General features: G+C 45.6%; 1 protein-coding gene across 3 annotated transcripts in view; it reads right to left on the bottom strand.

Annotated features, from left to right (window-relative positions):
- The window catches only part of ARID1A (AT-rich interaction domain 1A), a 79,568-nt gene extending 62,752 nt beyond the window's left edge, over positions 1–16,816 (bottom strand). For all 3 annotated transcript variants that reach the window (XM_012750580.2, XM_012750581.3, XM_012750582.3), the window contains exon 1: positions 15,633–16,816. In XM_012750580.2, coding sequence (XP_012606034.1) covers positions 15,633–16,766 — 1,134 coding nt within the window. In that variant the 5' untranslated portion in view covers positions 16,767–16,816. The remainder of the gene's footprint in view (positions 1–15,632) is intronic.
- Between the last annotated feature and the right edge of the window lie 340 nt (positions 16,817–17,156).

Raw genomic sequence — 17,156 nt, 5'->3', positions numbered from 1 at the left:
ACCAGGAAGTAGCAGCAATGCCACTATATTGATTTCATTAATTTTCAGGGCTGCCTTGGACTACCTTCCCCAAAATACTAAATATTTCACTAGGTTCCCCTAAGTCCACTCTAATAGGCACAATGAAATAAGTTACAGAATGGCCCAGGGGCCATGCACGGTGGCTCATGCCTGTAATCCTAGCACTCTGGGAGGCCGAGGTGGGCGGATTGCTCGAGGTCAGGAGTTCGAAACCAGCCTGAGCAAGAGCGAGACCCCGTCTCTACTATAAATAGAAATAAATTAATTGGCTAATATACATAGAAAAAATTAGCCAGGCATGGTGGCACATGCCTGTAGTCCCAGCTACTTGGGAGGCTGAGGCAGCAGGATTGCTTGAGCCCAGGAGTTTGAGGTTGCTGTGAGCTAGGCTGATGCCACAGCACTCACTCTAACCTGGACAACAAAGCGAGACTCTGCCTCAAAAAATAAAAAAATAAAAAGAATGGCCCAGGGCACAGAGCCAACCTTATCATAGGTGCCTCCAAATCCTCACGTTTTAAGGTCAGCAATTCCCTGAATGGAAAACCAGAGTCCTAAAAATTCTCTAGCTCTTTTCAAAGATTCAAAAGTATGTTGGTATTACCAACCTCCTCTGCACCACTGTCCAGACAATTGTGTACGGGAGACCCTGGCTTCATGATTTATACTAGAAATACACAGAACCAGACCAAAGTCATCAGCTGTCTTTTCAGAAGCTTACAGTCTCTCTTCACTTGTTATTTCTGGTCAGTATAATCAAATTTGGACGGAATAGTAAGCTATAGAAATCTAGCCAATATTTAATCCTCTTCTCCTTACCCACCCCTCTCCTTGGTCTACCTTGGCTCATACATTCGTTTTTAAGATTGTTCTAGTTAGGGCACAGAATTTCCCTTTGGTGAATTCTGGGTGAGTAAGCCCAGCTATCTCAATCTTATTTTATTTTAACCCAAAATACCATAATGAGACCACATATTGGTCACTTGAGGTTTTATGTTGGAGTTTTAAAGAAGCCAATTCAAAGCAGCACTAGGAAAACAGAGGATTCAAATCACAAACTGGAAAGAAAAACAAGAATGTTACAGATCTGTCCTGGGCCAAGAGAACCCCAAAAACAGATTAAGGAAGGCTAAGAATCTGCATCCAGACCAGAGAAAATAAATTGAAAAATAAGAAGAGGTAGAAACTTGGAACTTGTTTATTGAGTAGTTGAACATAGGCACTTCCTGCCTGTAGTTAGCCAGGCTTTTCCAACAGAGGTAGACAGACATTACAAATGTTCACCGAAACGATAATTGATCTGAAGGTGGTATAAACTGCATCTCCAGTCCTTTTGAATTGCATTTCTAGTATTTTAAAAGATATTTCAGGCTGGGGCGTGGTGGCTCACGCCTGTAATCCTAGCACTCTGGGAGGCTGAGGTGGGCGGACTGCTCGAGGTCAGGAGTTGAAAACCAGCCTGAGCGAGACCCCGTCTCTACTAAAAATACAAAGAAATTAATTGACCAACTAAGAATATATATATAAAAAATCAGCCACGCATGGTGGCGCATGCCTGTAGTCCCAGCTACTCAGGAGGCTGAGGCAGTAGGATCACTGGAGCCCAGGAATTTGAGGTTGCTGTGAGCGAGGCTGATGCCACCGCACTCACTCTAGACTGGCAACAAAGTGAGACACTGTCTCAAAAAAAAAAAAAAAAAAAAAAAGATATTTTAAGGGCAGAGGGAAGCTCATCAATGGGGCCAGGAGCCGAGTGCATCATATCACTCCACCCCCATATCCCTTGGGAAGGTAAGGTCTGAGACTAGGGCCAGAAGCAGCCCTAACAGGGCTCTCCCTGAGTTTCCAGGACGTGAGTTCCCAGAGAACAGGGCTCCTCGGCGAGGTCAGGCTGGGCAGGAGATGTCATGGACCCTGCCCCTGAGGAGGGGCCTCCGCTGGAGCTTGGAACAGACTCACGGCCAGGCCAGTGAAGTGAACTCAATGGCTGAGGTGAGGTACCCCGCACAGGGGCTTCATAACCCAATTCAGACTACTCTCCCCCATCCTTCTAAAAAAAAAAAAAAAAGATATTTTACCAGCTCTGGTGTGGTAAAGTTACTGCGGTTTCCATGCACTTTGCATTCTACTAACACATAGTTATACACCAAAGGAGAATAAAAAAGGAAAAAAAATAGAGAAAATAAAGCTAAAAGGCAGAGGGATGATAAAGTGAGTTTAAAATACACACACACACAGAGAACATAAGACTGCCTACTAAAGTATTCATCTGTACATACAAACAACAAATCACAGATCAAACTGTCTGCATATGCTTCCTGGAAACCACTGTCTTCATTGCAGCTAGGTCACAATCATCACAGCTACACTTCTCAGTCAGGAGAGAAAAGAGGCCTGGTAGTAGGATATTTGCTTTTAATGGGAGGGTTAGAGAAACCACATCAGGTTTTCAGAAAGCCTGAGTGAACCAGAACACTGGTTTTCCACTTGGTCTTTGGACCATTTCAGTAACTTCCATTTCTGTGCTAAGCACAATCCTTATTAATTAAATCACACAACTAGAGAACAGTTCTTAGCTCAAATATCTACTCCTTAGAGAGGCCTCATTCACTCCAAAGATGGGGTGACTTGTCAGGAATCTATTAACACTTAGAGGCTTTATTTGCTAGAACTTCACAAAGGACACAAGGAAAGGAATTCACAGCAAAACTCACATTGGCCACTAAGGAATGGGGGATGAGGGAGGGAGAAAAGTCAATAAAGATGGCCTATAGATCACCAAAGGTCTTGCTCTGGCCATCACGGGCAGAAGGAACATCATGGCATTTTTATTTCATTTTTTAAGAGACAGGGTCTCGCTCTGTCATCCGGGCTGGAATGCAGTGGCATGATCATAGTTCACTGTAGCCTTAAACTCCTGGGCTCAAGAGATCCCTTCTGCCTCAGCCTCCCCAGTAGCTAGGACTACATGCATGTATCACTATGCCCCATAGTTTCTTTTTCTTTTTTTGGTGATGATGGGGTCCCACCTAGGGTGCTCTCAAACTCCTGGCCTCAAGCAAACCTCCTGACTCTGCTGGGATCACAGGTGTGGGCCACTGTGCCTGGCCATCATAGCATTTAATTAGAGCCCCAATACTGACTGTTAAGTGGCATTTGCAAGAATCACTTTGTGGCCGGCAAGGTGGCTCACACCTATAATCCTAGCACTTTGGGAGGCTGAGGCAAGAGGACTGCTTTAGGCCAGGAGTTGGAGACAAGCCTGAGCAACACTGGGACCCAGTTTCTACCAAAAATAGAAAAATTAGCTGGGTATTGTGGTGCATGCCTCTAGTCCTTGCTACTTTGGAAGCTGAGGTAGGAGGATCCCTCAAGCCCAGAAGTTTGAGGTTGTAGTCAGCTATGATGACACCACTGCCCCCTAGCCCAGATGACAGAGTGAGACCCTGTCTCTGGGGAAAAAAAAAAAAAAAGTCACTTTCTTAGTAAAGTTTACTGTATTGGTCATACTTGCAGATCACCATAGTCAACATCCTAAAATAATCTTTTCCATCTTCAGCAAACTCCTAGGACCACAAGCCAAGATTATTTAAGAGAAATGGAAGGCACTGAGCCCCCAAGTCCTATAAACTCTTCTCTGAAGGAGACGGACTGGCATGTGAACATACAGCAAAAGGCAGAAGACAGCTAACTGCAAGCCAGGAAAAGGACCCTCACCAAGAACCAAATCTGCCAGCATCTTGATCTTGGACTTCCCACCCTTCAGAACTGTGAGATATTAATGTCTGTTGTTTATGCCACCCAGTCTATGGTACTTTGTTATAGCAGCCCAAACAGACATCCCCCCATCTTTTAACCTTTTCTCCATCTAGCAACACTTCCATCATAGCAGGGGCACACACTTAAAACATCAGTCTACAGTATAATTTAGAAGTCTGCCAAGTAATTCAGATATACCCTGCAGCCCAGGTAAGTGTAAACATAGTTCTCAAACTTGAGTGTGCATTAGAATTGCCTGGAGGGCTTGTTAAAACATATTGCCAGGCCAGGCGTGGTGGCTCACGTCTGTAATCCTAGCACTCTGGGAGACTGAGGCGGGCGGATTGCTTGAGGTCAGGAGTTCGAAACCAGCCTGAGCAAGAGCGAGATCCCCGTCTCTACCATAAATAGTAAGAAATTAATTGGCCAACTAATATATATATATATAAAAAATTAGCGGGGCATGGTGGCACATCTCTGTAGTCCCAGTTATCCAGGAGGCTGAGGCAGTAGGATTGCTTGAGCCCAGGAGTTTGAAGTTGCTATGAGCTAGGCTGATGCCACGGCACCCACTCTAGCTTGGGCAACAAAGGGAGACTGTGTCTCAAAATAAACAAAACAAGAAACATATTGCCAGAGCTTTGGATTCAGTTGGTCTCCACTGAGGATTTGCATTTCTCAACAGGACCTAGTAATGCTGATGCTGGTGATTGAGGACCACACTGAAAACCACTGTACTAATTACTAATTTACCTGTCAAGCTAGAACACAACAGGTGCTTAATAAAATTTGTATTTTTGTTTTTTAAAAAAAAGCATTAATAGCAAGGCATGGTGGCATGCACCTATAGTCCAAGCTACTTGGGAAGCTGAGTCAAGAGGATCACTTGAGCCCAGGAGTTTGAGGCTATAGTTCCCTATGATAGTGCCTGTGAATTAGCCACTGCACTTTAGCCTGAGCAACATAGGGAGAAATGTCTTTAAAAAAAAAAACAAGTTTATAAAAAAGCATTAATATAACCGAGATGTAGCTAAGAATTTTGGGACACATTTTTAATTCCGTGAAGACCAACACTGTCTTTAACCACTCAATTCTATCCCCCTCTCAAGCAGGGGCCTCTACCAATCAGGAGTAATGTTAGTTTATCGGGTGTTGGGAGGGTGGGAGGGGGAGGAGAGGATGGGTATATACAACCAAACGAGTAAGATGGGCAACGTTTGGGAGATGGACACGCTTGAAGCTCTTACTCGAGGGGGGAGGGGGGCATGGGCAATATATATAACCTTAACACTTGTACCCCCATAATACGCTAAAATAAAAAAAAAATTAAAAAAAAAAGGAGTAATGTTAGGGTTTTATTTGACAAACTAATACTTTCACATATCTTATTCAATATTCACTACAGCCTGCCAGGTAGATATTTTTCCTTATTACATAGTTCAGAATTAGAAAAGTGACTCGCCTAACGTCATAAAGTGAAGTCCACTATGAAACTTTGAATATGCTACTTAACTTTATGCATTCACTTTACTGAAGTGGCAAATTAAGACAATAATCCCTGCCTTTCCAGCAAGTGCTCCAAGTTTCTGGAAAGTAAAATCAGTGCAAATATTATCATAATGCAAGTCACTCTCATGTGGATCAAAGTGAAGGACTCTATCTTAGAGCCTGAATCCTACCCCTAACCCCAAAGATTCCTCTCGAGAAAGGAGGCTATCCAAACCTGAATTACCAAGAGTTTCACACTCCTGAACTAATGCTGGACCAATCTGTGAACTCTACCACGTTAGGACCAGAACAGAATGAACAAAGCACAAGAGAGAAAGACGTATGTATTTGCCAGAGAAGACATAATAATAAGCATCAACTAATTCCCAGGATTTCTGCCCAGGTGACTTGTTCTCTAAGGACAACAGAAAGCATTAATGGCTATCCCAGAGAGGGGAAATCACTGGGCAAGAAGAGCCCAAAGACATATCTGTTTTCTCCAAAAGGCAGCACCCAGTGCGATGTAGCCTTTAACCCTCTATCAAACAGGTCAACTTGTACTATCCTTAAAGTCAAAGTACACCAGGCTTGAGTAAGTTGAGAGTAAACAGCTGGTCCTAAATGTACTCCTGCCCAGCAAGCACGTTGTGACCTCAAGGAAAACAGGAGGAAAAGTAAAAACACCAAGCACACAGCAAATGGTTATAAATGGCTGATTATCATACCGGCCACCCAAACTCCTCTGCTGCTGTCATACTGGTGCTAGATCTTGGGGGAAATGGGAGTTCCTTTTAACAGAGATGCTATAAACAAGCAAGCTGAAAGCTAACAAATTTGAGAAAAGTATACAAAAATCTTGGCTGCTGGTGATGAGCCACAGAAAATCATGAATGTTCCAGTGCCAAGGGAGGAGGAAGTCTAATATCTAACATTGCAGACTTGGGAACATAAAAGCAACAAAGCCATAAGGAAGCCCAAATGCAAAAGAGACCAAAAAAAAAAAAAAAAAAAAAAAAAGGCACATGGCACATTTCCTCTTCATATGGGTGTCAATTCAAGCAATGCTCTGGGCCTGCAGAGCACTTAGCCTGGTACCCAAAGCCCCTTGGTATTTAATATCAACATAACTTCCTGGAGGGCAAAAAAAATCTGTCCCGGATTACTGGGTGATTTCTAATATGTACCATAACGAACACTAAGTCAACATTTTAAGGATCAAATTTCCTACTCTGCAGCATGTTGGAATGCATTCTTGGCATTAGACTTCTTCCCATTCCAGTCTACCCTTAGAAAATGCAGAAGCCACTGGGAAATAAAGACTTAACCTATCCCAAAACAATATTCTAGCTATGCATAAGTGACTAACAAAAACAAACAGAAGTTCACTCAGATATCCCTTCACATTCAGTAATCAACTAATTTCATCTATTTAAGTGGGAGGGGAAATTTCTATGAATACTCAAGGCAATAAAGTCAATGTTCACCCTAACTTGGATTTTTCTAAAACCTAGAATTGGCTAAGAAGTTCATCTTAATCACTTCCTATCAGATTGCTGTGATTAAATATAAAAAGAGAGAAGAGGAGAGAAGAGAAAAAATAATAAAAATTTAAAAATTAAAAAAAAAATCCATCTTAAGCCCCTAACCACCTGCTGTCCATGGCAGGTGAACTATCGTGCCCAATTCTGAGTTACTAAAAAGCCCCTTTTGAAAAATGCCAAAATGACAAGGCAAAAAAGAAGTTGGAAGCAATATTTCTAAAACAGAATCTGTGTTCAAGACTCCATACTTCTATACTGGAGCAGTGTAACCCATCCTCCTTTTCCAGGTGAAAGCACTGTGGCAGCCTGGCACTGGACACCCTATGCATCCTTAGCTGTTAAGTATCCACTGATGGTCCTTGACAAGTGCCAGACCCAACCACACATGGACCAGTAGGTAAAGAGAAATCCAAATCACTACATTTCAGAGGCTCCATAAGAAATAAGCATATGTTTGCAGCATTTATGAGCTTCTTGGCCACAGCCAATCTAATCAAAAACAATATTAAAGGCCACTTCTATGAATAGATAGGCAAATTGCCTATGTGCAGGCTTACCCAACCCACCCATCTTAATATAAAGTCTAATCCAAGCAACTCAGCTTGAGCACAGCTCCCAGCTCTTCAGAAATAACAGCAGCCTAAGAGTCCAACAGGTACTTTGTGACTACTGTTTTGTTTAAGAAAGGTCGGCAGGGCGTGGTGGCTCAGGCGTGTAATCCTAGCACTCTGGGAGGCCACGGCAGGCAGATCATTGGAGCTCAGGAGTTCAAGACCAGCCTGAGCAAGAGCAAGACCCCGTCTCTACCCAAAATAGAAAAAATTAGCCAGGCATGGTGGCGCATGCCTGTAGTCCAGCTACTAGGGAGGCTGAGGCATGAGGATTGCCTGAGCATAGGAGTTTGAGGTTGCTGTGAGCTAGGCTGACGCCTTGGCACTCTACCCCAGGCAACAGAGTGAGACTATGTCTCAAAAAAACAAAACAAAACAACAAAGGTCAACTAACTCTGCCAAGAAAGAAAAAGTCCAAGCTCACCAACAAAGTTGAACCACCATCCCCATCACTGTAGAGCTATCCAAGGCACTCTAAAGGTGACATGACCTTCCAAACCCAAAATTACTGCAAAAGAGCCCCTGGATTGTCCCAGAACTTAGCAGGTTGTACCAAAGGCCCTACATGACCACAGGAACCACTAAGACCCTGGAACCATTCTTTTTCAAGGAATTTATGGTTAGAGTCCAAATTCTCAAAGTCTCTGGAACACTGAGACAACTATAGGTCTGGGGATGATGTGCAATGTGGATTCTATAAAGCCCATAGAACTTAGAGTAGTATTATAAAAAGACAAACTATTATTTTAACTTTCCCCTTCTTGAACATTTAAAGCTTCACAAATCATGCCTTCAAAAAGCTGTCCCAGGCTGGGCGCGGTGGCTCACGCCTGTAATCCTAGCTCTCTGGGAGGCCGAGGCGGGCGGATTGCTCGAGGTCAGGAGTTCGAAACCAGCCTGAGCAAGAGTGAGACCCCGTCTCTACTATAAATAGAAAGAAATTAATTGGCCAACTAATATATACAAAAAAAAAAATTAGCCGGGCATGGTGGCGCATGCCTGTAGTCCCAGCTACTTGGGAGGCTGAGGCAGGAGGATCCCTTGAGCCCAGGAGTTTGAGGTTGCTGTGAGCTAGGCTGACGCCACGGCACTCACTCTAGCCTGGGCAACAAAGCGAGACTCTGTCTCAAAAAAAAAAAAAAAAAAAAAAAAAAAGCTGTCCCAGGTTAACCCTGCCCAATTCTGATTGAGCCTTATTTTCTAATTCCTTCAGCCTATATATTTAGTTTGGTATACATCCATTTATAAAACCTTGCTTTGCAAGTTTTTCAGATGTGTGCACATAAGCATGTTTCCCCAGGAAAACTAAATGCCTCTGAAGCAGATATTGCTTCTACCTTTTAAATTCCTTCCTAGTACCTAGATGGTATTATTACATAGGGCCACAGGACTATTTCCCACCCCCGCTAGAATCTCTAGATCTCCCTGACTTAGAAATGATGCTCAACAAGTCTGAAATTCTAATAACCTCACCCACCACCACAATACTGGGGAAGACCTGCACAATACTGAGCAAAACCAGTGTCACTATCAACCCAAGTTTTTGTATTTTAAGACATGTTGGATAGCCTTTGGTAAGTTAGCTGAACCCAAAAATTATGGTCAGGGCCATAATTATATTCATATCCCCTGGTAGTATATAAACAGCTAAATCAAAAAGGCACTTCCAGTGCCAAGCATGCTGGTTCACATTTGTAATCTCAACACTTTGGGAAGCCAAGGCGGGAGGATCGTTTGAGGCCAGGAGTTTGAGACCAGCCTGAGCAACATAGTAAGACTCTACATACAAAATAGGACAATTTAAGACTCTAGTCTAAAATACACTTCTTGTGAAAAAAAAACTGGTCAGAGTCAGTATATTTAGTTTAAAAAGACACTTTGAGAAGGCAAATCTGGTTATGTCACAGGGCCACCAAAGTAGAGTACCACAGGCAGACAGCTAAAATATTGACAGATTATTCTACTTCCTCCATAAAAACAATGTGTCACTGAAGGAACTCAAGATATGTTTTTAATCCTAAAATGGCAATTTCAAAAACAAATATTCTATCTGCTCACATAACCCTTCAAATAAGATTTAGTGAGTCCCCAAACATTTGGACTTTGTACTGATCCAGGAATGGGGATTATGAGTATTAATTTTAATATGTATAAGTTATACACCGAAGTCCAATAAAAACTACATAAATAACTCTAGTCCTTGGGTAGTGGGCTTATACTCCAGACAGCAACAGCAAAACAGAGGCTGAGGATGACACTGAAGTTACAGTATCTTTTTTCTCCTTTCTAGTATTCAAAAAATGTAAAACCAACCCAAAATACATCTCAAAAAACTACAAACCCTTTCTGAAGAAGCAAGGCTTTAAAACTCAAAGTCTCATAAACCAAGTTTTGGAGCACACTTACCTTACTATTGAACCTTAAAACCTTTCCAAGCTTCTATTTATTTTCACTAAGAAACTGCAATTGATTTTTAACAGGGCACCACCACCACATGCCCTGAACTTAGCACGGAGCCAGGGCCATGGAGGTTTCACTGCCAAGGCAACATCTTTCCACTTTAAATCTTCTTTAGATCACTTCTTATCTCCACACTCCCTGGCCCCTAGCACTACCATCTTCCCTATCCCCAAGTCTTTTTCACCAATGTTATTTTACTCCACCATATGAGGAGACTAGCATTATCTTTGCTTGAAAACTGTTTATTAATTTGCCTGTCAAACATTCTATAGAGCCGTTTACATCTTACTACAGAAACCTCCTGGGTACATATTGACAGCTCAGCAAGTATTTACACAAAGCTCTGAAACATTTGGTTCCTTCAGAGACGAAGAAGATGCTGTGTCAAGCAGAGAATTACCAAACACCTTTCCCTCTCTACCTTTTTCCTTCCTTTATAAAGGGAAGCTTCCTTCTAGCTCACCTCTAATATGCCTAAATTATACTTCTAAACTACTAAGCCAGGAGAGGAGAGAAGGGAAATTCAGTGTGCTGGAGAAGAGAAAGAACAGCATTTCCAGGACCACGTGCAAACCATGCAACATAGTTTTTTTTTTAACCACGGGTATGAGAAAAGACAAATGCATCTATGAAATTGACCCTGAAACAACTTTTCCTGTTCCAATCTCAGGAACTTTTGCTCCCTCTCAGCAAAACTTACAGGGCAAGTCCAGGCACTCAGATTACAACCAACTGCCCAAACCAGACCTAGACCTGCCCCAACACCAAAGGAGTCTGGAGAGCTTAATGCTACCTCTCTACCTCCCTACCCTCCGAAAAGAGTTGGAGTGTTAACATTGAATTTATGAATATCCACTTCTCACCCCACCCTTACCCCCCCACCAGTGTAAAGCCTCCTGGGGATCTTGAAGCAACTGTTTTTCAAGTTTTGCTCTAATGAAGTCTACCTAACTTTTCAATTACTGTTTAGTGTTTTAAAACCACCAGCCAGGTGGAATGACTAATGACAAACAGATTAAGTTTCGGGGCAACAGTCTGGTAGAGCTTTTTCTGTAAAGGTCCACAGACCACTGTGGCATCCAACTGTTTTAGAGATTGTACCTGCGAATCCCTGAGAGATAACAGCCTTAAGTTCCTTATGCCCAGAAAAAAGATGGTCTCAAAACCCCTGACAAAGGCCGGGCGCGGTGGCTCACGCCTGTAATCCTACCACTCTGGGAGGCCGAGGTGGATGGATTGCTCAAAGTCAGGAGTTCGAAACCAGCCTGAGCAAGACCCTGTCTCTACCAAAAATAGAAAGAAATTAATTGACCAACTAAAAATATATATACAAAAAATTAGCCAGCCATGGCGGTGCATGCCTGTAGTCCCAGCTACTCGGGAGGCTGAGGCAGCAGGATCACTTGAGCCCAAGAGACTGAGGTTGCTGTGAGCGAGGCTGATGCCACGGCACTCACTCTAGCCTGGACAACAAAGTGAGACTCTGTCTAAAAAAAACCCCTGACAAATAGACAGGAAGAAGCTGCCCTCATAACAAGCCAGTTATAGAAGCATAGATGGATGTGTAGCATCAGAGTAAGAAGGTCATGCAGATCAACAACTTCATTGATGAGGAGAAAATGACAAACAGAGAAGGCAAATGACTTGCCCAATGTCACACAGCTTAATCTGGAGCTGCATGTAGAACCTAAACTTGCTCTCTCCTCCTCCTCCTCTTGTAATTCCTATGCTACTCTTCATCACTATGCAACACACAACTCAGTGTACATCAGTAACGACAATGACCCATCCAAACAAGGAAAAACCCAAAGATAAAAGCCACAGGGAATCAGGACTCCATTTCAGAGCCCCAGGTATCATAGCTCACTGGCAGGAAAGAACTATTGAGTGCCAAATTATTTTGAATATCATATTTTAACCATATCTGCATGCTTCAGTTGCTTCTAGAATTTTGAGATTTTAAGCAGATCATTAAACCTTTTGAGGAGTGGGAATAGGAAAGGGTCCTGCCCATTACTTTGTTAGCTAATTCCCACATTAAAAAAAAAAATTCACTAACCTCTCTGCAAAACATCTACAGTAGACATCACATACTACAGGAATCAATCCAACATATGAATGTTTAAAGCAATCCAAGCCATCTTGTTACAGCAGGTGCTGCTTGTCATGATTACTGTGTGTCACACAAAAATGAAGGGACTTAAAAAGTCCTCACAGGGTCTGATGCACAAGAAGCCAACCTTGGTTCTGGTTGCTTTTTCTATTCTCACACCACCATCTCAACCCCCATCACCCCCAGTTCTCTCATGAACAGCAGAGAAACATGAAACCCCCACAACTAAAGTGCCATCTCAGTGTGGTTTTCCTGGTCCCTCCTACTTGAGAGAGCTCCAAGAGTCCTGTATTTCAGCCAGCCCAGAATTTCTGCCAGTAGGCATCCCCATAATAAATCCAGGATTCCTGTATCTGTTTCCCAGGAGTCGGAAATATCATTTGATATTTCCATAGCAGAAACAGCCAAACTTCTACAATCAAATCCAACTTGATCCTGGACTACTTATTGTATTTCATTTTTTTTACCTTGATAAACTGGTACTACTCTCAAGGTATTACCACTAAAAGCATCCCAAGTAAAAAGCCTTACATCAAATTCAAGTACATAGGTAACCTAAAACGATTTCATCAATATCAGGATCCAACACCTGAGATACAACATTACTTATAAAAAGGGATAAAGGAAAAGTTTGTCAGCTGGTATCTTCTCAGCTCCTGTGAAAAAGACATATCCACAATACCCACACTTGCCTAATCTTTATTTAAAAAGTCATAGTCAAGAGAACATTACCACCTTAGCTGCATTAAGTCTTTGCAAAATATTCTTAATCTAAGACTAGGTCAGAGAAAGAAGGCAGAGCAAGATCCTTTCATTTAAGAATGCTTAAGAGCAGGGCATCCTGGTCTGAGAAGAGGTTTGTCCTCAAGTAGCAACGAGGAATTCAGAACAAAGTTTATGTACCTAGACTACTACCACACACCTGAAGAAGCCCACAAAACTAGAAGTTGCACCATTTCTTCCACAAATGAATGCTAACCAATCCATTCCTCTGGTCTCCAGGGAGTAGGCAACTGAACTAAAACTAAATAGAATTCTATATTGTGTGGAGGGCTGGATTCTAATGATATTAAAAGAGATCAGAAAATTCATCCCAAAGGCAGCACAGACAGGCTTCTAAACAGGAACTGTATCTATTTTCCTATCATCTATCTATTTTCCTATTTTCCTACCCAGGACAGAACATACTACCTAGAATGTAGAAGATGTTCAATAATGTAATCACTGAAAAACAGAAATCAATGTGGCAAAAGTTGGTTTTTTTATTTTTTAAAGTTTACCCAAGTATTCCCAAACCATTAGAATTCAAATCAATTTTGCTTTCAAATGAGCCTTGACTTACCCCAAATTATTTCCTCTAATAGTTTTCAGCCAAAACAAAACAAAAGAGAGGGAATGAGGGGAAGGGGGGCATAGATTATAGAATGGCCTGGAGACAAGAAGATGACCTCTGTCGGATCAGAACCTGGGCTGGAAAAAAAAAGGATGCTGTCTTCTAAGACAAAACTTATTCTCCAAACACTAGCAAAACAATTTCTTTCTTTTTTTTTTTTTTTTAAGAAACTGCAGAGCTGATAGCAAAACAATTTAACATTCCCCTATTTCTTGCCCAGATGCAGAACATCATTGAAGATGTGGAATTAAGGCACAGAGCTCCAAGCCCACCATCTAACACAGCTATTTTCAAAATTTCCAGCTTAATGGAAAAGTAGAAAAGTAGCTCTAGGATGGGGAGGGAATACAAATAATTAGGCCAACTAAGTGAACAAAATCTTCTCCAAGCACAAAGGTACAAATGCTGAGGGGGGGGATATTATCAGAACTTTGCTCTTCTCTGAAAACATACAAAACTCCATAAAATACCCAATTATTCTGACCAAAGGACTGAAGACAGAGTATGGGAAAGAGGGAAGAAAAGCAAATAAAACAGAACAGAATGTATAAAAAGGTACGTGAAAGTTACAGTTTGTAAGCAAATCTTCCCAAGATATCTTTATATCTTGGAAGACAGGGAAAAATGGAACATACATTAAAATGGCCAATCTCTTATTTCAAAGCTCTAAAATGACTGATGACAAAACAGAAAACTAGCCTTTTTTTACATTCCAGAAACAAAAGATAAATTTCACCAAACCAAGTCTTTAGGAGAAAAACGAAAGTCCCTCTCAAGACCATGAAAGGTATCAGCTTCCTTTGAAATTAAGCTGCTATCCCAAAGTTCAATTAAAAAAGAAAGTGTTAACAAGATTCAACATGTAAACAAAGAATGATGCCAGCCTTCCTTAAAACAAAACACTTGAACCTAATATGAAATTCCCTAAGAAAGCTCCCAGTTCTAAACAAACAAAAAAATGTTTTCTCCCCCCCCAATAAAGATCCCATATTTGCCACTCAATAAAAAGCCCAGTAAAATAATTTCAATTCTGCAAAGCAAACAGTGTCAAAATTACTCAAGACAAATGCATCTTCTGAGCCATCAAAGAAGTCATTTATATCATCAGGAAAGTCACAAAACCAAAACAAACAGCAAACCCATTGTAGAGAAAAAACTCAGCTACTGTTCTGACAACACAGAATCCATTTCAGGCTGCATAAAACATAACAAGCAAAATAAATCCAAGGTACAAGCAAAATGCCATTGCCTCCTCTTTTGTTTCGGGCACAATGTAACAAGGGCAGCCAGTCTGGGGCTCTGCTCCTGCTGATACAGTATTGCCGCTTAAACCTCCCTCCTCAAGGTCACAGCCAATTTCAGTTCTGGAATAAAAGGCAAATAGTGGCAGCGATGGTTTGGGTTATCACTGGCAGAAAAGCAGAGTGTAAAAGTTTATGAGCTCATCAGGATTGTTGTACCATTACATCAGAGGCAATTATAAATGGCCAAGAGCAGGAGATGGGGAGCCAATCAGATCACAGATAGGATGTCAACCTAAGACCAACTGTCTCCTGGCTTTGACAGAAGGATTTTACCTCCATAATTCAAATCCCAAACCAAAGCAATCTGCACTTACTACTCCAATCACTCAGCTGTTTACCAGCACTTCCAGGGAGAAGCCCAGGCCACTAGGCCAGCGAAGCCCAAGACAGGAGATGGCCCAGGCTGCCCTGGGTGAACCACAGCCGGCCTCTAGCTGCCCCCAACCAGGTCCCTGCCCTCCCTCGAGGTCCCCACGAGTTCCAGGGGCCCCTCCTTGAAAGCACAGATGGGGGCGGCCTAGAGGAAGGCAAGGGGACAGAGAGGAGCGGCAAGTGAGCAAAGAAATGGTCACTCAACTCCCAAGCTCCTACCACTGCCTACACCCCTAACCTGAGCCCCCAACAACCCCTCACCCTGGGCCTGGCCCTTTCCCACACACACTGCCCCGCACCCCCTGTAAGACCCCCGGAGTTCGAAGGGACCAGGGAAGAGGGAGAAGAGGAGCAGACACCTCTGGGAAAGCCCGACACAAAGGCTAAAGGAGGGAAAGAGAGGAAGGCAGACAGGCAGCCATTTTAAGAGAGAAGAGCCAGACAATGGCAGCTCCCCAGCGCCGGGGGCCCGGGACTGAGGGGAGCCCACGGCTGTGGCCCACTCCCCGCAGCCGCCACCCACCCCGAGGACCACACTTGCCCCAGCCCCCTCCCTACTCAGCTGTGTACCTGAGGGGTCCGGGCGAGCGGCTGCCCCCCGCCGCCGCTGCTCCCGGGGCTCATGGGCGCGTGGTGGCTCCTTTGTTGGGCCCCTCCCGAAGCAGCCGCCGCCGCCGCTGCCGCCGCCGCAGCCCCCCAACACTGTGAGGCCATGTCCGCCGGGCCCTTGGCTGCGCCCCCGTCCTGGGGCCCGCCGCCGTAGTCGCCCCCGGGGTAGCCCTGGTAACCCCGGGCCGAGCTGGGCGACGTGAGCAGTTGGTTGAGGGTGGGGGTGGCGGTAGGCTGGGGGGTTCCCCCGCCGGCCGCTGAGGGGCCGCCTCCCCCCATGGCCCCGAAGCGCTGCTGAGCGAAGGACGAAGACGATGAGGAGGCTGAGGCGCTGGAGGAGGGAGGCGGCTTGGAGCCGACGGCCGCCGCTGCGCCGGAGCCCGGAGTGCCACCTCTCGGGGAGCTCAGCGCGTAGGCCTGGGGGGGCGGGGGGTAGGCGCTGCGGTTAGGGTAGTAGGAGTTGTACTGGTGGTTGGGGAAGCCGTGGTCGTGCGAGTTCTGCTGGGGCCCCGCGTAGGGCTCCAGGCCCCCGCCGCCGCCGCCGCTCTGCAGCGCTGCCAGGCCAGGGCTTTGTTGTCCGCCATGTTGTTGGTGGAAGACGGCGGCCGCCGCGGCGGCGACCGCAGACGGGCTCCGGCCGTAGGGTTGCCCGAAGCCGTACGCTGGGGGCGGCAAGGCGGCCGCGGCTGAGTGAGGAGGCGCCCCCACCCCATCGCTGCTGCCGCCACTGCCGCCGCCGGGCGGCTCCGTGAGGTTATTGTTCAGGGCGGGCCTAGGGCCCGCGTTCCCGTTCGAGTTCTTCAGGTCCGGCTCCGCGCCGGGCCCACCGCTGCTGCCGGCTCCACCGCCGCCGCCACCCCCATTGCTCTCGGCCCCGTCCTGCAGCTCCTTTCCCAGCGGCGGCGGCGGCCCCACGGCGGGGCCCTCGCTTTCCTGCCCGGCGGCTGCCTTCATTTCCCCGCGCTCGGCCGCTGCTGCCGCCGCCTCGCCCCCCGCCTCCTCCCGCTGCTGCTGCTCGGCTTTCTTCAGCTCCGAGGGCGGCGGCGGCGGGTTGCCCAGGCTGCTGGCGGCGGCGGGGGCGACCTGCGCGGCCATGATCCCCGCTGTCTCGTCCGCGGAGAGACCCGGCCCTGTCTTCGTCTTCTCCCCCCCTCCCACCCCGCCCCGGGGCCGAGTCCCCCGGGCTGCCCTCCCCACCCGCCCGGGCGGGCCTCGCGGGGCTCCGCTGCTGCGCTGCGCTCGCTCGCTCGCTCCTCTCCCCCCCGCCCCGCCGGCTCAGGCTCCGGGCTGGCGGCGGCGGAGGAGGAGGAGGCGGCGGCGGCCGAGGCGCCGGCGGCTCAGCTGCTCCCGGTTCTTTAGGCTCGGGACCCGGCTCTCCCGGCTCATTCCCCCCAAGCCCTTGCCTGGGAATGAGGGGGGCGGTGGAGGCTCCGCTCCCCAGGGCCTGGCCCCGCTGTGACTCTCCGCTTTCTGCTGCCGGAGAAA

The sequence above is a fragment of the Microcebus murinus genome, chromosome 2 (assembly GCF_040939455.1).
Source record: "Microcebus murinus isolate Inina chromosome 2, M.murinus_Inina_mat1.0, whole genome shotgun sequence".
Taxonomy (NCBI): Eukaryota; Metazoa; Chordata; class Mammalia; order Primates; family Cheirogaleidae; genus Microcebus; species Microcebus murinus.
The sequence above is the reverse complement of the archived record's forward strand: the minus strand, read 5'-3'. Positions and strand labels throughout refer to the sequence as shown.